A 24801-nucleotide genomic window follows, 5' to 3' on the forward strand; every position below is an offset into this window, starting at 1 on the left:
GGGAAGGTTTTTAACAACAGACGTAATTTCTTTAGGAGATATAGAGGTATTCAGGTTATCTATTTCTTCTTGAGTGAGCTTTGGAAGTTTGCATCTTTCAAATAAATTTTCCATTTCATCTAACTTGTTGAATTTAGAGGCATAAAGATGTCCATAATATCCGCTTGTTACCCTTTTAATATCTGGAGAATCTGTAGTTATGTTACTCCTCTGAGTCATGGTATTGGCAATTTCTCTCTCTCTCTCTCTCTTTTAAGTAGTCTGAATAGAGATTTATCGAGTTTATCAAAGAACCAGCTTTTGCTTTCATTAATTTTCTCTTTTCTTTTTGTTTTCCATTTCATTGATATCCACTTTGATCTTTATAATTTCCTTTCCTCTGCTTACTTTGAGTTTAATTTGCTTTTCTTTTTTCAAGTTTCATAAGGCAGAAGCTAAGGTCGTTGATTTGAGACCTTTTTTTTTTATACAGGTGTTTGGTGGTATTTAAAGTAAGTACTTTAGTAGCATCACACTAAATCTGATGTGTTGTGTTTTCATTCTCATTCAGTTCAAAATACTTTCTAATTTCTCTTTTGATTTCTTCTTTACTCATGGGTTATTTAGGACTGGATGAGCAAGGAAGGGAGAGCATACACCAATCTCTGGGGTTTTCTATGCAAGTTCTCTCCACTCTGGTACTCTGTCCTCTGAATTCTGGCTATCCTGGTCTCCCTGGACTTTCGGTTCCATCTCAACTCAGATAGTCTGCTGAGTTTTGCCTGGGTTATCCCTCTCTGTGCTACAAGCTGGAAACTCTTCCAACAAATTAGACGAAGGCAACCATAGGGCTTCTCTTGTTTGTTTCTTATATCTCAGGGATCACTGTCCTTGGTTGTCTGATATCCAGTGTCTTGAAGACCATTGTTTCATATATTTTGTCAGTTTTTCTAGGTTGTTTCAGGGAAGAGAGTAAATCTGGTCCCCACTACTCCATCTTAACTGGAAGAAGAAATCCGGTTCTGTTTTGTTTTTTTTACAGATCATTGTAAACTCATGACTTTTATACATTTGTTTTAATCCATTTCAGCCATTTTCCTTTTTGATGCTCAAAGTATCCCAGCTTAGGCCAGTGAGAGGCACTTCATGTTGGCTTTTGGGTCCTTTGACATGTTCCTATTAGTCCTTAATGTGGCAAATGATATTTAGGCACTACAGTCTAGTCACTAGGGGTTAACTATACATTTGCATTTGCTGAACTTGTTTTTGAAAAGTGGGAAGGAGAGCAAAAGTACAAGATAGAAATATTTTACATTTATAAATAGGTACATGGCAGTGAAAAGAACACACCTGTGTTGGAGGAAGCTCAATTCTGCCGGATACAAGTCATTAACATTCTCAACTGTTAGAGACCTCAAAAGTTCTTATCACTGCTTCCAAACCCACTCTGGTAAAGCTGACTTTATCTTCTCAACCTGTGGGCATTCAGTCTTAGCTACTTCTGGACTCTCATTTACACAGTAAAGCTGACTTTATCTTCTCAACCTGTGGGCATTCAGTCTTAGCTACTTCTGGACTCTCATTTACATAGTCACAGCAGCTTAGAAGGAAGGCCTCTTACTTCAATATTGCTTGATGTTAGCAGAATCTATCTGAAGACTAAGGGTGTGTCATCAATAAATAGAGTCCAGCCAAGACTGAGAGCATCAAAGTAAAATTAAGTCCACGAGACCATAGTAATAGAATATCAATATTCTTCCATTTATTCCCAATCTTCTGTCTTCTTGCCCTTGATTTAACAATCTAAGATGTCACAAATCCCCAGTTTTCCCTTCTAACTTACTAAAGACTTGACATTCCTTAGTTTCAGTGACAGCCACTCACAGTCCCGTCCAGGCCAATGACTCAAATTCAGAGACTTGTCTGGCTGTAAGAAACTCTAGAGATAGATCACCTAATACAGGCACATCTCTTCATAGGAGGACACTAAGGCACAGGGATTTTATGGCACCTGCTTCTAGTAGCAAACTTAGAGCCAGAGACTTAGTAAAGTAATAACTTGGAGAGATTTTCTAAATCATATAAAATTAAATATATTTATACCAATAACTCTCAACACTCTGTATCTCATATCTCCCTAATCATTTATTTAAGAATTACATACCATGTTGATCATAAATTATTTAAAACTATATACCATGATTATAATAAGGGTAACACAACTTTCTAGGAACACATATATTTACAAACATTTTGTGAATGTAAATTACATTTTGTATAACGTCTTAGTATAAAAACACTGTCAGAATGCAAATATTTTAACAAAGAAGCTTTTATTTTATTAAAACTTGAGTTCTACCCTTGGTTTTCAAGAGATAAGATAACTAAAATAGCTTTGCAAGAGTTATGCATGTTTAAAGTGCTATCTTGCCTTTACCTGAATCCATGAAACTAAGCAATCTTATGCCACAAACCAGTCTTCTCATCAAAACAAACACTGTGCTGAGCAAGAAAGATGCTCCTAAAACGCTGTGGACCAGCTTTGACATGAATCCAGTAGATTCTGACTGCTAACAGGCCAAAACACCAATCCTGGTATATAATCTTCAGAATAATCTTCTCAGCAAATTAAGCCTTCCAAAGCTGACATTTGCTATCGCTGCTATTTTGTCACAGAAAATAATTCTGATCTTTTAAGTACCAGTGTACAATTTTTGGCCATCTCAAAATGCTCAGGGAAGCACTTACTGATCTAATAAGTCCTGTTTTGCCTTTAATGAGTACAATTTCAAGTGATCGTAAAAAGCCCACATACGGTCATTATAACACTTGTTGTGCACAATCTGTTCATCCAAAGGCATTTCTACTCTACACCATAAACAGCATTAGATGTGACTAGAAAAATATTCATCTACCAAAATGTTCAGGCCAAGGTTATAGAAAATGAATAAAAAATTATGGTTACATATGGTCTTGGTTACACTGAGATGTTTTGATAGAGCAATAAGAGAATAACGTGCCTATCCTCTCTGCTGGCTTTAGGTTCTGATCCTCAAAATATAATTAAAGCTGATCAGTCATTTAAGACAGAACAACCACAGGCTCTGTTTCAGATACACTAGACTAGAACAGTGATTTGATTTTTTTTTTCAAAGTCTGCTCTGATTTTCCAGCAATTTAGATATTGTAGCACCTATTTTAATAATAGTAGCTAAAGTTTACTTAGCACTTACTGTGGTTTTGATACTGAGGCAAGCATCTTGCAAATATTACTTCAATTAATTCCCTGAAAAATACTTTGCTCACTTAGGTAATAAATGGCACAGCCAAGATTCAAACACAAGCTGACAACAGAGCCCAGACTCCTATCCACTGGGCCTTATTGCCATAGTTCTAGGTAACTCGTAAACATTTGCTCTTTTCCTGGGAAGAAAGAAAAACATTATATCCCGCTAAACTGTAAGCTTGAAGAGACCTGACAAATTTCAGATAATACACACGTAAATTTTATAGTAGCCAGTTTTCTAAAGCATGTATATAAGAATTAGCTCCTAATTATTTTAGAACTCTGAAAAACAGCAGAGATGACACATTGAAAGGGAGAGATTACAAAAGAACTGGTATTTTCATTATTGCTAAAATATGAGATTTCATATATTTGGTATATAAGTAAACTCTCTGAACTATAAAGTTAACTTTTGACATACATTCGCTTAATCATATGCACTGACCATATTCACTTCTTAAAAGCCAAATGCTCAGAAGATCTAATGATATGTGACCAGTGAACACTTTCATCAAAATATCTTCTAACACAATACATTAACATCTCAATATGTTCTGTCATATATATCAGTTTCTTTAATGTATATATTTCATAGTCATTAGCAAATGAAAAAGCAAAAAAGTTTCTTGTTTAAATGAATGTACCATTTCAGAAAGGATAGATTGTGTATTGTTGCCTTAAACTGATTTTAATTTTACCAAACGCTACTTACACCTCTATAATGGTCTGAGTAGTCCTCATTCAAGTACGTATAACATTGCTAGGGCACTGATATGAATGATACTCGGAAAAACTAAGGCGACGTAGCCACGGTTCCTACCTTGGTTAGATGAATGACTCCTTTAGAAGTAACTGAACAACCCATGAAGCCAACGTACTGAAGTTCAGGACAGTGCTCAGCAAATGCTTTCACCGACTGATCTGTCACCTAGGGAAGAGACATGAAGAAAGTCAAGATGGCATGTACAGTGAGTGAATTTAAAGATTTGGCTACTGCAAATTCCCTCTGCCTTACCTTGCATCATTAATATTTCCCTTTCCAACGGATCATTTGAATCCATATACAGACAAGCTGCAATATGTCCTGTGGTTTTTTTTTTTTAAATCCTCCCTCAACCCCACATCCCTTTCTATCACCCCACGTTTGTTTACTTCTTCACAGAAAATGTCTCAGAGATGTCAACACTATCTACCTCCACTTCTTCGCATCTCTCTCAATAGATATGTACATATTTTATTGACACACACTTCACAAACTATAAAATTCACCCCTTCAAAAGCAACAGTTCAGTGGTTTTTAGCATATTCACAAGTTGTACAACCATCACCAATATCTAATTCCAGAACATGTTCCTCACCCCAGGAAGAAACCCCATGCCCATTAGCAGTCACTCCCCTATTCCAACTCCGGCCTCCAGCCCCTGGCAACTTTCTGTCACTATGAATTTGCCTAGTCTGGACATCTTTTATAACTGAAATTGTACAACTGCTTCCTAAAGTGCAACAACGGTCTCTTTATAAGGTTTCTCCCTACAAGTGTTTCTTCCAAGAAATCTGGTTTTGCCCCTCACTGCTTCCAATTCCTCAGATTTGGATGGTGTGATGGTTAATTTTATGTGTCACCCTGACTACACCACGAGGCACCCAGATATTTGATTAAACATTATTCTGGGTATGTCTGTGAGGGTGTTTCTGGATGAGATTAACATTTAAAACAGTAGACTGTGTAAAGCAGATTGCCCTCCCCAAGGTGACCACTCAGCCTTAGTCACATCCAATCCGTTGAAGGTCTGAATGGAACAAAAAGGTTGAGTGAAGGAAAATTTGCTCGCTCTCTCTTTCTCTCTCTCTGCCTTGTCTTCAAGTTGAGACACCAGTTTCCTACCTTTAGACTCAAACTTGGACTGGAACTTATATCATCGGCTCTCCTGGTTCCTATGTATTCAGACTCAGACTAGAAGTACACCATCAGCTTTCCTTGGTCTCCAGATTGCCGATCTGGGGACTTCTCAGCCTCCATAGTTACATGAGTCAATTTCTTACAATAATCTCTTTTACAAACACACACACACACACACACACACACCTCATACTAATTCTGATTCTCTGAAGAACCTTACCTAATGTAATACATATTAGAATCCCCTGAGGAGTTTAGTAAAATCTCAGAGCCAAAAGGGGTGTGGCCCAAGAATCTGTATTTTTAACAAGCCCCTAAATGACTCTTAGGGTTGTGAAAACTTGAGGCCCCAGAGATGCAAAGAAGTTACACTGACAGCTTTTGGCATTTCTACATGGCCCTGCTTTAAACAAAGGGCAGACTGAAATTCCTTTTTTGTCTCCCTCAACCTCCAAAAACTTTCCATGTATAAAATTATCTTCTTATAATTGTGCTAACATTTTCTTCACTGTTCCACAAAGTTGTAGCTTATAAAAGAAGGTCCAAATATTCTCTATCACAGGCTTAATTTCAGATTCACTTTCCTCACAGTCAAGATGAAATCAACAAGTTAAACACCACTGTTAGTTTTTCAAACAGCAGTGACTTGCATCTCCTTTGCATTAAATTTAATATGGGTGACTCTTACTTTGTATCTTCCTTATCTATTCTGAATAGATATTGGAATATAAACGTATGTGGGCAGCATTAATTCTGAAACAACACAAGAACATTTTCCTAAAATAATGAAACCAACAGCATCCATGGTACGTCTGATAAAAGATTAATTCTGCCCTCAAAAGTAAAGTATGCTTCAGCAGATTAAGAGTAAGAGTACCATTGATAAATTAAAAATGGGCCTTCCTGACACTCAGCTTTCTAAAAACATTATGTTAACAAAGAATATTTAAGGCACTAAAACTGCCTGAAGCTTTAGTGAAAACAAATTTCTATTAAAAAGTGGGGTGGGAGGGAAGATGAGAGAGAACAAAGGTTAAGTAACTATGGCCATTTGGTTAAATGACCCTGCCTAATCTCACTCTAACATCAGGCCTCTCCTAGGTCCATCTTCAAAAGGGGGAAGAGGAATTCAGATAAGGATTAAGGGCACAAGAAAGCTCAAGTCCAAGGTGTTAGAGCTTTCAGAGAGAAGAAAAAAAGGTATTAAGATGTGCTTGGTGGGTCTTTCTCTTTCAGCTCAAGGAATCAGAATAAGAGAGCTCGGGGGAGCCTCCAGCATCAACAGAATGCTATCAGCCAAACAAGACCAGAGTAAGTCCTTGGAGTATAGAAGCACCCTTAGTAGGCTTAGATGTGTTTTAGGAGACTTAATAAAAGGCCTTAAACTTAAACAGTTGTGCAACCAACACCAGGATCCAGTTGTAGAACACTTGCATCGCACCACCCCCAAAATTCCCTTTATCCCTTATGCCCATATGTTCAATCACAGCTCCCACCCCTAGACAACCATGCTTTACACATCCATACCTGCCTTTTCTAGAAATTTCATATAAACAGAGTTCTATCATAAGTAGTCTTTTGTATCTGGCTTCTTTCACTAGTGTAATGTTTTTGAGGTTCATCCTTGGTGTTACATGTATCAGTAGTTGGCTCATTTTATTGCTGAGTAGAATTGCACTGTAGGACTATACTACATTTTGTTTATCTGTTTACCAGTTGATAAACATTTTAATTGTTTCCAGTTTGGAGCTTTGATAAATAATGCTTCTGTGATCATTCACATACAAGTCTTGGTATGGACATTATGTTTCATTTCTCTTGTGTAAATATCTAGGAGTGGAATTACTGAGTCATGTGATAAGTATAAGCTTAATTTTTTACGCATTTTCAAAATCGGGTTGTTTTCTTATTAAGTTGTAAGAGTTCTTTATATAACTTGAATACAAGTCCTTTATCAGATACTCGTTTCACAAATATTTTCTTCCATTCTGTGCCTTGTCTTTTCATTTCCTTAATGGTGGTCTTAGCTCTAACATTTAGGTCTATGGTGCTCTTGGAGTTGACTTTTGTGAATAGTGTGAAGTAAGGTGAAAGGTTCATTTTTTTTTTTTTTTTGCATATGAATTGCCCCAGCGCTATTTGTTGAAAAGACACCTGGAACGGTTTGATTTTGAAGGATCATACTTACTCACACACTGTGGGAAAAGCAGGCAGTAGAAAAGAATTCGTATGCAAAGAGAAATGTGGCTCAGGATTTGGAAAGTAGTATCGGAAAATCAGGGGGGGAATGAGATCAGCTTGCAAAGCAGATTTTGATCTTTTAGTCAAAGCTGTGATGGAGAGAAAGAGGAAGATGAACCTCAGATTCAATAGTGTCATCTCTTCACATGACAGAGGTAGAGAAGACCGTCTCCTTAAGCTGGCATTCTGAAAGCCAGCCTATACTTTTACAGTGGCATGGAAAGCATGCAAGTGCATTTAGTGTTACAAGGTGGAAAAGCCCCGGTGATAAGGAATGTCTATTGTGCCTTCAGAGTCACAAGAACCATGAAAAGCCTCAATAATATAAACACACACAAAGATTCCTGTAGAGCTTCCATTTGTGAACCTTAAGGGGGCCTGCTCTAGTTGCTAAACCCTAAGCAAATGAAAACCAGAAACACAGGGGGCAGAGGGAAAAGGAAAATGTTAGTTCTCATAAGCTCTTGAAAGCTGCACTCAGAAATCCTTTGAGGGTGGTTTCTTGTGAGATCAAATGTGGCTACAAGAGAGAAACCTCTCCAGGAGGTAGAAACAACAGGCCTAGAAAATTCTAAAATGGGGCAAATGTAATAGCCACTGTGTTAGAAGTGTTCATACATGACTAAACTATTCTGGGCTAGAAAAAAGAGAAAGAACAGAAGGTGAGCCGTACACGGTCACTAATTTTGCTTGGAGAGTTACTGTTTACAAATTTTATTTTTTTGAATTGTTGAATCTAGAGATTCAGTCTCTGGACACAGCTCACTCTGTTGAGGTTTGGGGTACTAGTAGCCAAAGAGTTTAAGAGAGAGTAGACAATAAAATGGCTACATTTACTAAGGCCTTACTGTGTGCCAAGCTAAGTCCACTCTATGCATCACAGGAGATCCTCATAATAGCCTCGAGAGGCAACATTATCCCCATTTAACAGGTGACTAAAATAAGCCTATTAGAGATTGACTTTCCCAAAATCAAATCACTAGCAGGTGGCAAAATGGGGCTTTGAACTTTGGTCTTTTAGGTTTTGAAACCCATGCCCTTTAACTTATACACACTAGATTTATTTCATGGTGCTAATTTCACTCAAAAGCAAATTTAAGGCCCTCCCGTTAGCCTCAGAGAAGTAGAGTGAAAAGGATCAAGGCACATTAGGTCTACTCTTTAAAGAATTTACTTAAGAGAAGTGCTACCCTTGATTATTTTCATCTCCTATAGGTAGACTAGGTGTGCTGCCAATGCCGTGATAGTCTTGTATATCCTGAGAACCCTCCCAAAAGAGGAAAGCATAGGAGAGGGCTGGGGTAGTCTAATTCAGAAGTGTTGAAGAAGCTGGATTAACGGTAGTGAATTACAAAACCACGTAAGTAGAAACTGATAATCCAAGAAAGCACTTTCACGTAAAAAGGATTAAAATTAAAGAATAAGAAAGTAGGATGGGAGAAGCTTTTACAAAAATTTCAGGATTCTAAATAAAGAGATGCAATTTATTCTTATTTTAAGACAAAGTTTTCTTGGAACATGGGAGGAGAGATCTATCTTTATCAGAGTAAGACTGAGTCAATGAAAAGGGTTTTGTAATCTGCACTGAAAGATGAACTTTTGGAAATGATGCTAGCATATCTGGGGAGGAAAGGAATTTGTAGTGTTAACTCTAAAAAGGTGGAGCAATCTTTGGACATTTTTATACTGCTGGCATTAAAGAATTGTTCTGCGTAATCCTACATGAGTGTCCTAAATAATATAAAAGTATTTTGTGACCTTGCTCAGAAAAAGAAGTTTTCTCTAGACTTCACCCCAAACCTACTAATTCAGGACCCAGAAATATATACTTTTAATAAGTTCTCTTAAAGAGTCTTATGAAATCAATCCAGAAACAGTCCCATAACTAAATCTAACATTCACAACTAACTAGACCCTCCAAATATTAGTACTGAAGATAGCCCTGGGTATACATGGGGCTATCTCTTTGCCATCTGTACTGATACCACAGACCACCATGGTCCAAGACATGTCCTCCTTCTCCTGGACATTTTCAATAGCTTGCACACTGGACCTCTTTCTGCCACTCTTGACCCCGCAAATCTGTTCTCCACCCATCAAGCCACAGTGATCTCTTTAACTGCGAATCTGATCATGTCAGTCTGCCATTCAAAATGCTCCAATGGCACCAATTACTCCAAGAATAAAATCCCAACTCCTCTATAACCTACCAGGCCCTGCATAATCTGACTCCTCCCTAACTCTTCCACCTGTTTTCATCACCCCACCACCCCCTACCCTTGCTCACTGTGTGGTGGTCTCCCCACCTACCCCATTCACTGCGCTAAGCCCAGTGCTTGGCACAGGGCCTGGCACACAACAGGGGCTCCAAAATGAAAAGGAATGAATGAATGGAGTCCTGTCTTGATGCATGTTAATGCCTTGTTTCGATGTTGAAAAACAAGTCCTTTTAATGCTAAGAAAATTTGATCTGTTGGTCTTATTGGTTCCAAGTGCCACAAAGAAGCCATGGCTAAGAATGGGATATACAGCTTTCAAAGAAAGAAACAGCAGCACTTTGATTCTGGAGTGAACTGGAAAACTAATGAGAGGAAATGAGCAGGGTGACTACCTAATCTCACTTAGGACTTTAGGACCAGTTCAAGGCCTTCTTTCCACCTCCAAGGACAAAGAGCAACAGGGATCAAGGACATAGTGAGTCTACTTCCTAAAGAATTTTCCAGGAAGAATGCTAACCTCATTACTTTTATTCGTGTCTTTCAGCCAGAGTGGTCCGTGGGCCTATGGGGTGCCCTCACCTTCTGAATGCAAAATAAAGCCACCATAAAGCAATCTGCTTAGGCTGGGTTCTAACCGAAGGGCAAAAACATTTCCATGTGTTCCAGTTCAGCAAAATGCATCAGACTAGAAGAGTTGTATGATTCTGGGCAGAAGTCAGCTGGAGTAGAGTTTGGTTGTCTAAGTATCCCCTATTGGTTTAGGAAAGCAGAAGAGAAGTGACCCCAGTAGTCAATGGCTAGAATCAGCAATACCTTCAAAACTGAAGAAAGCACATTTATATAGTAAAGGGCTTATTTCACTCAGAGTTGCTCAGTCTCTTAAATCCCTTTAGTTCAACAAACATTTGAGTACCTACGATATGCACGATGCCTCACGTCAAGTACTAGTGCAGTGTGAAGACAAGGTACAGAGAGCAGAGAGGAGACAGGTTGGGATACGAACAAGTATAGCTGCCACAACTACTGGCGAGATCCCTGGGAATATTTTAGTCTGTGTACTGCATCCCAGTCTAGTTTAGTTCAGTTTCCCAGGACCTTCTGACTAGATCCGAAACCAAGTTTGAAGAGGTGACTAGACTATGGAGGGTTGAAAGCCTGGTAGAATGGTTATGACTTGATATGGGAGGGAGGGAGGGAGGGAATCTATTTTATTGGTAACATGAGTCATATAGGGATTAAAAAACTGTAAGGTCCCCTTGAGTTCCGGCATACTGCAGGCACATAATTGATGGAGCCATTCATTAAAGACTCTAACGGAAGGGTGATAAAGGGGAAAGTTGTACTTCAAAATCCAGCAGGTGTACCCAGGACCAGCTACAGGGATATTCTGGCCTCGGAGAGGCTGCCAGTGGACTATGGCTGCAGCAGGGTCCCTGCCCCCACGTGAACAGTAGCACACCACACAGAGGGGTACCTCAGTGAGGCCTAGCCACGTGCCCAAGTCAGAAAGCAGCCACGTCTAACAACAAAGAACTAGTATGTGAAGTACTGTGATGATAAAAGTCCCAAATGAAGAAATTTTACTTAGATACCAAGTGACCATACATTATACTTGTAGGAGCTTTAAAATGGAACACAAAATTTCTCCATTGCTTTAGTGGAGTCTTCAAACTCTATGAAAAAATTCTTTTTCATTTTCACCTTCCTTTGTTTTTCTGTATTATTTTTCACAGGGTGTAGTGTACACTTACAATTAATGCACTAGAAAGTCCCCTCCTTTGAAACAGTATAACAAAAACACAAAACAAATTGGTACTGATCATATCAAAGGAAATAGCTAAATATGGAGACAAAGCATTGGTATAGATTCACTTTATAAACCATTTCATTAAGACCTTTTCACTATGCTCTTTATGTAATAAAATTTTCATATCGTTAGTAAATTTTAAAAAGAAATCTAAAATAATGTTATTTAAACAGAAATCGTTTTCTTTTAAACTATGGTCAGACAACAATATTTACTGAGCAAATACTATGTGCCAAGTACTGTGTTACATACAATGATTAAGACAGACTGCCCTCATGAAGCTTACAATCTAGTGAGAAGAGTAAATGTTAAACATTTATTACAAGTGTGATAAAGAAGATGTGGCACATATATACAATGGAATATTACTCAGCCATAAAAAGGAACAAAATTGAGTTATTTGTAATGAGGTGGATGGACCTAGAGTCTGTCACACAGAGTGAAGTAAGTCAGAAAGAGAAAAACAAATACAGTATGCTAACGCACATATATGGAATCTAAAAAAAGCGGTACTGATGAACCTAGTGGCAGAGCAGGAATAAAGACGCAGATGTAGAGGACAGACTTGAGGATACGGTGGGGTTGGGGGAGGTGGGAGAGGAAGATGGAATGAAGTGAGAGAATAGCACTGACATATATACACCACCAAATTTAAAATGGATAGCTAGTGGGAAGCTGCTGTAAAGCACAGGGAGATCAGCTCGATGCTTTGTGACCATCTGGAGGGGTAGGATAAGGAGGGTGGGTGGGAGGGAGGCTCAAGAGGGAGGGGATATGGGGATATAGGTATACATATAGCTGATTCACTTTGTTGTACAGAAGAAACTAACACAAGATCGTAAAGCAATTATATTCCAATAAAGATATAAGAAAAAACATTTATTACAGGTGTGATCACTACTTTAATATAATCATTTGCAGTAGTCAACAAATTATTACTTTCTATATATATGCCATAATTACATAGTACATGTAGAAAGAAGACAAAAATATGACTAAAAATTATACTCAATTATTACAAATAAGATTTTTCTCAAACATTTTAAGCTATTGTATGCCTGATATCATTATACACCTGTTATCATTTCAGTAGCAAGCTAGAATATGTATTGCTTTTATATATCATGAGAAAAATAAGGATTATTTAAGAAATCATATTTCCTAATACAACTTTGACTTTTAATTAGCATGATACAACTATTCCATTAAGCAAATCAGAAGCACAAAACAGTAAAATTTTTTACCCTTTTATTATGAAAAATTTCAAAAATATAAAAAAGTAGAAAAAACAATACATAAAACTCCATTTACCAATCATCTAGCTTCAATAGTTACTAACTCATGGCCAACCTCATTTCATTAATAGCCCCATCCACTTCTAAAACATCACATTTATCAGTAAATATTTCAGTATATCTCTAACAATAGGCTCTTTTAAAAATCAGAGCCATAATACCCTTATCATTCCAGCAAAAATGTTCATGTGAGACTTAATATGAAAAATGAACTATGTATAGTTTTATAGAGATAACAATCCAACACGGTAATTTAAAAATCTCATTAAAAATTTACCACAATTTTATAAAAACTGACCTTTTGTCAACAAAGGGCATTGAGATTCATAACTAATCATTTTCTAAAAGTCTAAAATTCCATTAGTGTCCAATGAGAATCTGATCATTTGATTGCTTACTTGACCTTGCCTGATTTTTGCTCATCCTGTCTTGCTTAATGTTAGTCTGGGTTTGGAAAAGTCAGATCGGCTGATAAAAAGAGATTTATAAGTTATGCATTAAAGTATTGTGAAAGGGAAAGACATTGGTCCAGAACTAATGGCACAGATATTTGTCCCTATTAAAAAGATCTATGATAAGTTAGGTATGACTCAACCACTTTCCTTTAATATGCTGACCAAGTTTCTTTGACGAATACTGCTTTATTTTATTGAAATTCAATATTTGGGTAATGTAAATGAAACAGAACAATTAGTCTATTCTGCATCTGCTCATCCTTTAATTAATGAAAGGAGTAATCTAAAAAGAAATCTACTAACCTAACAGCCATAGTTGTATTCAGCAACAATATTTACAAGGCATTTTCTAGTACACATATACATCTGTCCACTCACCCAGTTAGATAAACAGGCAGGTGTAATTTCCATTTTACAAATGGAAGAAACAGAGAAGTTAAAGTAATCTGTACAGGGTTACATGGGAGCCCAGTACTCTTTTCATTACAACATAATAATATACTTAAAATACAACCAAAGAATCTATATGAGCACTAAATTTGAGACCTTAAACATAATTGATAATAAAGTAGTTGCTTCATAAACATACAATTAATTCTGTGGTCATATCACAGAAAATATGTTTTAATTCTCTGAAAATAAAGCCTCTTCCATTCTGTCAAGCTTTATTTCATTTCTAAATAAAACTTTTAAATTAAGAGATATGGTTAGTTTGAGGATTCATTTCAAAGAGTATAAGGAGAAAATCATAAGAATATGACTGAAGGCTACATTAAATCCACCAGACAGATCACTTACCAAAATTTGATTGTGTGGATGTATCATGAGTTATGTAAGAAAACAGGAAAAAACAGAAGTAGTAAACACAACTTGAATTCCGAATCATCTAACTTTGATTGAGGTTCCATTGCAAAGGATGAAATGAACTTAAGTCCCAGAAGGCTAACACACAAAAAACAGGGGAAGTACTCTGAATAGCAGAAGAGCTAGTTAGTATTTCGAAAGGCACGCTAAGATTCACAAAGCAAGGGAAAAGCCACCATTATAAGGTAACTTAGACTTCCAAACCATCTGGGTTCTCTCCTTTTCTATGTAATAGGGCATTCTCTGATTCCTTCCTCAACCTCTGCCTGAAGATCTCTTCCTCTCCAGGACATTTGCTGTCCTCTCCCCTTTCCTGTGTTTCCATCTGTCACCTTACCTCCTTTCTCTGGTTCTTCCCTTTCCTTTTCCTCATGTTTCTTCTGAATCTTTTATGCCCACTGTCACACCTTTCTTAACTGGCTGGTCATAATACGGAATGAAAGCATTTTAAATATAATTATTGTACTAATTTCAAATCAATGATATTAAACTTTTTATTTATCTCAAAAAGAAATGTAAGATTATCTGACTGCATGAAATCACTGAACTCAGACTGGGTTGCAATCCAGCTCCACATCTTGCTAGCTTACTACCTTAAAGAAGTTATCTGTTTTCCAAAAAGTGTGAAAATGAGATAGAAACCCAATGGGGTTCTTGTGAGCATTCCAAGAGAATTCCCATGTGCTGGACACATACCATACAAAGTGCTTAATAAAGATTAGTCACTACTCAATGTATACACTTCCTTTCCCCAGTTCCATGGAGCTGGCACTTCAAACATTATTGTACAAAATTAACTTTTATTCCTATCATTATACTTGATAGAATATAAAGCAGCATTTAATGATAGTCTCTGTTATGATATGTCCCACCTACCTACCACTGGGCCATTAGAAATAGAAATGACAAAAAAAAAAAAAGAAATATAAATGACAATACATAAATTGTCTATTCTAACTTGTTCACCAGGCTGAAGTTATGTATCGATGGAAAAATGTAAGTTAAATGAGACTTTCATTCAGTAAAATAAAAGTAAGAAGTTTAACTGTATAAAACAAGTTTACCTGTACTTTGTAATATATCTAAAATTATAGATAATAAAAGGAAGTAATCCAAATAACCTTATATTTCTAAGGTTATTGATTCTAAAGTATATTGATTCTAAAGTATATTGATTCTACTTTTAATGTTCTAACTTGACAAGTTATTTTACTCTAACAGCCCTTGGAGATGACAGTACATTCCTACTGTTGTTAAAGCCTTTGGAAAGCACAACAAGGTATATACACCAAAATTGGGCTTTGTAATGCTCCTAAATATCCAATGTCTTAGATAATAAGTAGAATAGCAAAGTTTCTTACCTGTGATTATAAGGAATTTAACTCATCAATATATAATTAGTTTGATTTATAAGTATAATATTCTATAACCACAAAGAACCACCTCTTTCCTGGGAGGCTGATGCATAATGTGCAAAAAGAAAATACATACAAGCAAGAGCACGACCTTCAAAAAGTCACTTGTGTTTGTGAAAATATTTCAGATTAGGCTTTAATATTTTAACAAGAGAAAAATGCTTCCCAGGATGAATAAAATCTAACCAAGGTATAAAGTCCTAACAATCTATGTTTTAATCATAAATGAGAGCCAATAATCACCTGTTTAAAAAAAAAGCACACAAACACCCTAATGTATGAATATAGAACATTTCTTGCATACTCATGTTTAACATTCTTTAAACAAGAAAACCTATTATCAAAAAACAAAACCTAAAATTAGGTTATACATTTTTCATCATGTCAGACAAATGCATTCACAGCTCACTAAATGTTCTTTCTTACATTTCAAACAGCTTATAAAATCCCACCTCCTTTAATAAGGTTCCCACAATAACTGGAAGTAAGATGGCGAGTCCATCACCCACCCTGACCTAGTCCACTTGGTCCACACCCTTAACCTTCACAGAGGAAGCCATGCTCAGTAACAAGAATGTGAGAAAAAGGCACTTCCCTTGTCAGTTTTGGCAGAAGAAAAAAAAAAGTTATGTTGTATAAATATGTTTCATTTCATTTTTTTAAATCAGAAGCTCAGAAAGGGCAGAGCTCACGTTATACAACATCAAGACCCAGATTCATCTCTCCAGGAAAAGGGGGTCAAAGGAGGTTTTTAAGTATTTTCATAACATTCCCCAAGTCCAAGTTAACATATACCTTCACAGGGCTGGACAGATAGTAGGTGCTCATTAAACATTTATGGAATACATGAATGAATCAGTCAAATCTAGGAAAGGCAGGTACTAGAAAAACCATATCACTGAGGATGAAATGACAAGTACACTGCAGAATTTCTATGTTAACAGTCAGTATTTGAGTGCCTATTTGCCAGGCACTGTGCTAGATGATTTTTATTTACATTTATTTAAACTATAGTATAAAAGTCTTAAAGGTGTTACACATTTTTACCCAAAAAGAGCACATCTGGGGACTTCTGAGCAATAGGCTCAGCAGACAAGAGACGGATTTGTGGACCAGGATGCTCAATGCAGCAGTATTTGTAGTAATGAAAAAACACAGAAGCCTCCCAAATGTACTAAAATTAGGATAATGGTTAAATGATGGTATATATTTTTGATAGACTGCTATGTGGCCATGAAAGATCATATTTTCTTAAAACATTTAATGAAATCGGAAAATAGAATGTAATTGAAAGAGCAGGCTATATAATTATTAGGAGTTTAAACATCATTCTATTAGGTATATAAGCAGAGTGAAAAAACTGAGGAGATAAAATGTTAACTACCTCTTGGCAGTGGGACTATGTGTGTGATTTTAATTTTCTTTATGTTCTTATTTTCCAAAGTTCTACATCAGTACTCCATTGTCACAGAAAACAAATGCTAAAAAAGGTAAAAAAACCATGGGAGAAGGCTTTTTAAAATTGATTCTCTTATTTTAACCTAAATAATTCTCATATAAGTTTAGAAAACTTGGGGACTTCCCTGGTGGTCCAGTGGTTAAGACTCCACGCTCACAATGCAGGGGGCCCGGGTTCGATCCCTGGTCAGGGAACTAGATCCCACATTCTGCAACTAAGAGCCCACATGCAGCAACTAAAGATCCCGCATGCGGCAACAAAGGTCCTGCACGTGGCAACAAAGGTCCCGCGTGCCACAACTAAGACCCAGAGCAGCCAAAAATAAATAAATAAAATAAATAAATAAATGTTTAAAAAATAAGTTTAGAAAATTTTAAGAAACAAAATGTAAATTTTCTTAAAATTTAGAAAAATAGGATGTAAATTATTTTAGCCTATAAAATATTAGATATAAATTAGTACCATATTTCTCCCTGGCCTTTATTCTTCCATGCAATAAGGAGAAAATGTATTATAAAACAATATACAATGCATCTAAATACACTTTGCTTGGGTAAGCCAAAAACAAGTTTTTGAAAATCTGTTTATATATTTCCCCTGTATATTGAAAAAACGCACATTTAAAAAAAATTGTTAAGAAACATAATACTATGTAGAGCCAATTCACTAGTTTAGACCCAAAATATAAAGCAAAAATTTAAAACACTGAATCACTGTTCCAACATATAACTGGACTGCAAAAAAAGACATACATCTAGAACACAGTATTAAAAGGTACTTTAATTGTACACAAATATGAAATGCTTAGTGGAGGGATACATTCCAGGAATTCTCAAAGCCAACGGCTTCGGCAACATGGTGATAATGTGCTTGTATTACACAGCTTCTCGCCTGTACTTTGTCTGAAAACAATAATCAAATATATCCCAGACCTCACTTGCATGGAATTATAAAATAGGGACACATTTGCTTTCAGTGACCTAATTAGGGAGCTAGAATTCCCCATTAGCCTGACTGATGGAAATTAGCATCTCTAAGTTTTCTCCATAGTCTTCTCTGGGATGCCCAAAGTAGTGCCTCGCTCCTGCCCAAGCGCTCAGCTTTAGCTGCTGTCCCACAGGTGCTGATTTGCTCTGGTTCCTGTTGCCTCCGTGTGCCTTGCAGCAGAGCCACTCAACAGAGCTCAAGGCTTTTCCTGCCTCTTATGATCATTCCAGTGTCACGGCATCGAAGTTCCTAGTCCTGGGAGTGCCAGAGCACTGCAGAAGTGGAACCAATGGCCTCTGCCCCAGTTCTGCCCCAAACCTCACCACCTGAGCCCCGATGGGGCCACCATCTCACAATGTCCGTCTGTCTCTCCATACACAGTTTCTTCAGTTTCTGGCCCTCTCCCTCTAACCATAGGAATTAAAACCAAGTACCAGGGGTTGAATGAGGAATAGATGCCATACAACTTGCACTTTCCCTTACTCCCCTACCACAAAGCTCTCCCTCTTCCTCATGTTTTCAAAATATGTGCATCAGGATCTGGCAAATGCTATGTATATAAGCATGTATATAAAAAGAAATGGGCCGGCAGGAATCTCTACAACTTTAGGTGGTTAAGACTTGAAGTCACAAGGACTAGATTTGAGTCACTCATTTCACCTCACACCAGCTACATACTTAACTCTCCAAATCCCAATATTCTCATCTCAGTTACTGCAGTACCTACCCCCACTGAGTTGAGTGAGGATTAAAAAATATAATGCATGTAAAGAATTCATATAATACAAACTCAATACAATTGTTTTCAAATAAATTGGTTCATTTGGCGAAAGAGAGAAAAGATTATATGTTAATCTGGGTGAAAACTAAGTTTCTGGAATTTCATAAAAAAGAAAAGCATCAAAAGAAAAACATCTTTGTTCAATGAGATTTTTGGTTTAGTTAGTTGAAGAGGCTTGGTCTTTTGAAATCTTAGGCAATCTGTCCTTACCTAACACTGTAGAGTTCATGAACTATTTAGAGGAGGCAATGCAATGACAAAGTAGTACCTAACTGGGAGTCAGATTTTAATTTTAATTCAATTTACAAATGTTTATCATCAAGTATGTAAAAGCCCTGTGTATTATGTATGTATGTGCAGCGGTGGTGAGGAGTAATGTACACAGATACCCATAATAACATGAGATAAATGCTAAAATAGCCATGCAAAAATTGCTTTTGGATCACAGAAGAGAAAGCAATTAGTTTTACACATTTGTGGGGGGGACCAAATGGTATCTTGAAAGTCACAAAGGAGAGACCTTTAAAAGATCATTTCAGGCATGGAGGTGAGGTAGGACCACTCAGAACAATAGGTACAAGGGCCCAGAGACGTGAATGTACAAAACATATGGTAAGAATGAAAAATCCAGGTATCAAATTCTGGCTCTGCCTTAGGCAGCACTGTGGCCACCTTGGACACATTATTTAATCTTCTATACCTCCGTTTTATAGTCTGTAAAAATGGAGGTAAGACTATCAGATTAGAGCTTTCTCATAAATAAGGTCACTTTCATAAAAATATAACCTATTATAGTTAACTTTGTTTTATGTGTTATCAGATTTCTTCTAATGTCAGGTTTGAAATTTTTAACTAATATGTCTTAAAAATAAATATATCTAAATTTTTGATATTCAAAGTTGAATTTTTTAAGTTTTCATCATGTTTTAATTTTTACTCATGGCATTTAACTTTTACTGCCTTCTAAAAATCTTCAGGGTATTCATGGCTTCTGGGGGTTTGTATTATTCATCTGTATGAAGCTAGGAAGTGACGTGATTCATATTCGCCACATGTCAGGGATTAACATTCACACCAGCACTTCTCTTCTGGTTCCAGAATGAGATTTATTATCCTACTCTTCCCACCAAGTACAACAACAAAACAAAACAAAAAAACCCTGGGCATCATATATAAAACAAATACATGTAGACTTTTCCTTTGGCTAGAAACAGCAGGACAGCACGGTTTTCCTGAGGTTTGTTTTTGTTTTTGTTTTGGCCTGTGTTCACTGATGTTTCCAGGTTGCTAGCTTCTCCAGGACCCAATGAGGGATGTGTGAGGCAAAAAGACAATCCAGGGAATTCACCACTGTGTTGTCCTCAGGTTCCCAGGGAAAGATCAAGAGATGCCAACACCATGATGATGCAGATGTTGGAATTATCTGACAAAAATGTTAAATCAGACATCATAAAAAATGCTTCAGCAAACAAGTACAGTACAGACATTCTTGAAGCAAATTTTTTAAAAAGTCTCAGTAAAGAAACAGATGAAATAAAGAAGAACCAAATGGAAGTTTTAGAACTTAAAAAGTAAAATAATCAAAAGGAAAAAAGTCACTGGATGGTCTCAAAAGCAAAATGAAGACGAGAGGAAAAAACCAGTAAAACGGAAGATAGAAAAATAGAAAGTACCCCATCTGAAAAACACAGAGAAAACAGACTGCAGAAAATGTAATATTCATGTCATCAGTATTCCAGAAAAAAGAAGAGAAAGAATGTTGAACTAAAACAGTACTCAAAGAAATAATGGCAGATATTTCCCCAAATTTGGTTAAAGAAATAAACCTACAAATTCAAAAAGATGAGTGAACCCCAAAAGAATAAACATAAAGAAACACATGCCAGGGCTTCCCTGGTGGCGCAGTGGTTGAGAATCTGCCTGCCAATGCAGGGGACACGGGTTCGAGCCCTGGTCTGGGAAGATCCCATGTGCCGCGGAGCAGCTGGGCCCGTGAGCCACAATTACTGAGCCTGCACGTCTGGAGCCTGTGCTCTGCAACAAGAGAGACTGCAATAGTGAGAGGCCCGCGCACCGCGATGAAGAGTGGCCCCCCCCTTGCCACAACTAGAGAAAGCCCTCGCACAGAAACGAAGACCCAACACAGCCATAAATAAATAAATAAAACAAATACTTAAAAAAAAAAAAAAGAAACACATGCCAGAACATATCATAATCAAACTACTAAAAACTAAAGACAAACAAATCTTGAAAGCAGCAAAATATCTCTATAGTTAGAATGTGAAAAACAAGTCAATATTACAGCAGATTTCTCATCAGAAACCAAGGACACCAGATGGAAATGGGACAATATTTTTCAAGTGCTGAAAGAAAAGAATTGTCAAGCCGAAATTCTATACCCAGAAAAAATATCCTTCAGAAGTGAACAGGAAACCAAGACATTCATTCAAAGATGAAGAAAAACAGAATTTCTTGCCAGCAGACCTACCCTGAAAAATAACAAGTAGTTCCTGAAAAGGAAAAGAAACGATAAAGAAATCTTGGAACACTGGGAAGTAAGGAAGAGGAAGACAAAGAGTAACAATTTGGATTAATACAATATACTTTACCTCTCCTCTTGAGTTTTCTAAATTATATTTGATACTGAAACATTCAAGCAGGGATAGGCTGAGAAAAATTCAAAGCCAGGTTCAACCCATCCTAATCCTCCCTCCTTCCTATTCCTTTCTCTTTCTCAACTAACAAATGGACACACTGATCTTGATCATGTGGCCTAGAGACCTAAGTCCTTCCTGACCCTGCACTACAATGTCTAGACATGTTTTATCCCTTTTACTGCTTTAAGAAAAGAGAATTTCAGTCTCTTTCCCTGCTAGGGATGGTATGAGACAAGCCAGGAATGCATCTGACTGATATAAGACCTCTGAACATGACTTTTAACCATGGTAAAAAAAAAAAGATTAAAAGTGAAGGCTGATTCCTACTTATGATCTGGCCCAACACTACTAAATATACTGCTTTATTCTGTACCAACATGTTAATTTACAGAAACATATCAAATCAGTATTAAAAACAGTATCATGCATATTTTATTACAAACTGGGAGAATTCTATATTTAACTTATTCAAATAGTGAAGCTGTTTGTCTGGTATCTTTGTAAGGACATGAACTTGCATAAGAGTGCAACTTACACAGAAACAGAAAGAAAAGGGAGCACACTGCACCCCTGCATTAGATATGCCCTCTACTCTGGCCTTGGTTCATAATCCACTACCCCAAGCAAGATGCCCCGAGGAGCAGTGCAGAGCTGAGAACAACAACACACATCTGACCCGTATTTTCTGAAACATGCTATTAGAGGTCACCTGCCCACAACTAGACATATTCCTATACTAACAAAATATGAGTGCAGGGGAAGTCCCAATGGAGGCTACCACATTAGGGCAGGGAAACTAACTCCTCTTTCCTTTATCCAAAAGTAAACCCCAATGAATGAAGAGATTGTAAAAATAGTTAGAAAAAGCTGACAACTCTCTTCTACATCTAGGAAACACATTTTTTGCATGCAAGAAAAAAGTGACCTTATTATTTTTTAAGAACTGTTACAGATCCAAGAAACCATATAAATCTCTTCAAATGTTTTTAAAAGGTTTAAAAGCCAGGAAATTTAGATGTTTCAGCACCATTAATGCTAACCTTGGCACTGTGACTGCTACCAATCAATTTTTTCCTTTTGGAAAGAATGAATAATTTTGATGAATGCTATTGCAAATTACACACTAAAAACACAATTTTTCATATGAATGGGGCCAATGTCTTTTGGCACGCTTGTCATCATCACAACATAACTGCTAATCTTCAAATACAGTTATTAACAACCTCAGAAAATCATTTAGAAGACCAACTCTCCTTTTTAAGGTCAGTGATTATCACAGTTAATGACCAATTGGCTTTAGCCATTACTGTCCTGAACTTTACATCATGTTTTAAACTAACAAGACAATAAATAACTATTAATACCAACATATTTTGAAGGGTGTTTTTCAGTCACCATCTATGCTCACCAAAAACATAATTGCTTTTGTGTTTTATATAATCACTCGGTCACTTGCTGATTTTTGCTTGTTTCCTTGTTGTAGCCGGTGTTATTTTATCATGAAAGTAGGAATAAGGGTGAAGGGTAAAAAGACAAAATCAGAGATAAACCCTATTAGCATTTTTCAAAAATACTAGTTAAACCTGTATTAGTTTAGAAAATATAAAGGGCACTGAAAGGTATCAAATGAAAAGTAAAAGCCATCTTCTCTTCACTTTCATTTCTCAAAGGTAATCACTCAAGTCTCTTATAGTTGCTTACAAAAAAACTGTTTAATGTATATGCTTGTGTACAGTATATGTATCTCTTTATTTTTCTTTCCAATTTCAACAACAGTTTCATACTTGATACATTGTTCTGCAGCTTTCTTTTTTCACTTATAATATCTTGGAGATCCTTCCATATCAACATACATAGGTTTATCTCAATTATATAATAACTGCAAAGTATTCTATCATGTGAAAATATACAAACTTATTTAACCAATCTTATACTGATGGATATCTAAGTTATCTATTGTTTTGTTGTCTATTTTGTTTTGTTATTGCAAACAGTATTTCAATGAACATCCTTGTACATATATTTTGAAAAACATGTGAAAGTTATCTGCAGTATTCCTTACAGTGTGACTTCTGGGTGAAGGAACATGTGTCTTTTTAATTTTGAGAGATTTTGCTACACTGTCTTCCAGAAAGACTATACTGACTGATTTTCATTGGAGAGAGTGTCTCTTTCTCTACCAGGTATTGTCACACCTCTTATTTTCACCAACCTGCAAGGTAAAAATGATCTCAAGGTGTTCTCACTTTGAATTCTTTAATTATTAATAAGGAGGATGTAAATCTTCTCATGTTTATTCAGAGGCGGTTGTTCTTAGCTATTATTATTTTCTTATTTAGTTAGAACAGGAAAATCAAGTCGGATCCCTTTAGTTTAGGGCTTCATACATAACAGCTACTCAATAAATGCCTGATCCCTTATCAGATGAATCAAACAACAGTTTAAAAGAAACCTTCCTTATAGCCACACTGTATTGTCCTGATACAATCTAATATCTGGTTTTCAAAATTCTCAAGATTCCTTGACAATGAGCCAAAAGAAGTTGGCAAAATTATAGAACAAGCAGGTTACAAACAAAAGGACACACAACAGTAAACGCATTATGTAGTCGCTCTCCTGTAGCTATAATCACAGATGACCTTCTACCCTGTTATACACAACACACATTTCTCCATATTATATAAACCTTTTGAAAAGCTAAATAATATTCCACCAATCCTATAAAGTAGTATTTTCCAGGTTTTATTCTTTCTATAAAAAGTATATTTTATACATCCTTCTACAATTTGCTTTTATCTTTTCATTCAACATTATGTTGCTGAGATGTAGACATAGATATATGTAAATCTACTCCATTAATTCAACCACTTCCAATTCTTTAATATACAGTGATTTATTTATCAGTTATATTATCAATTTATGTTTAAATTATTACAAACAATGTTGCAATGGACATTCTCGCACGTCTCTGAAAACATGTACAAAAGCCTCTGTAAGATATGCATATTTATGTATATATGTACCTAGCAGTAAAACTGCTGAGTCCTCTTGCAAAAGTGTTGGAGATGATATAAAGAAAAGAAAACGCCTTTCCATTACTGGTGAGAGTATAAATTGGCATAAGCATTTTGGAAAGCAAGTTGGACATATCTTCAAAGTTTCTAAATCTGTACCTATGAACTAGTTTATTCCTAAGATTTCTTCCAATCTTATAATTTCATAACTGGGAAATTTTCTTGTTACCAGATATAAAACTGGCTTAGGTGTATTCAGAGCAATTAAGCAACAATGGGAAACATACTCATATGTGATTGAAGAATAGAGCTGGACAGGGTTAAAAAGCATCATAAGTACAGAATCAAATCAGCAAGTTTTTGTTAAATCAGAATCCTATGTTGATAACAAATTTTGGAAAAACAGAATTCTGAAAAAACACTATTTTTGAATTGCTTCAAA

The 24801-nt window shown here is 36.4% G+C and overlaps 1 protein-coding gene and 1 non-coding gene across 3 annotated transcripts in view; one reads left to right on the forward strand and one right to left on the reverse strand.

The window, feature by feature from the left end:
- The window catches only part of FBXL17 (F-box and leucine rich repeat protein 17), a 467882-nt gene that overhangs the window by 323733 nt on the left and 119348 nt on the right, over positions 1 to 24801 (reverse strand). For both annotated transcript variants that reach the window (XM_059916861.1, XM_059916860.1), the window contains one exon: positions 4086 to 4193. In XM_059916861.1, coding sequence (XP_059772844.1) covers positions 4086 to 4193 — 108 coding nt within the window. The remainder of the gene's footprint in view (positions 1 to 4085; positions 4194 to 24801) is intronic.
- Positions 17042 to 17114, forward strand: TRNAC-ACA (transfer RNA cysteine (anticodon ACA)). The gene has a single exon. It is a non-coding gene; the product is annotated as a tRNA-Cys (tRNA).

Source organism: Balaenoptera ricei, chromosome 3 (genome assembly GCF_028023285.1).
Source record: "Balaenoptera ricei isolate mBalRic1 chromosome 3, mBalRic1.hap2, whole genome shotgun sequence".
NCBI classification, from domain to species: Eukaryota; Metazoa; Chordata; class Mammalia; order Artiodactyla; family Balaenopteridae; genus Balaenoptera; species Balaenoptera ricei.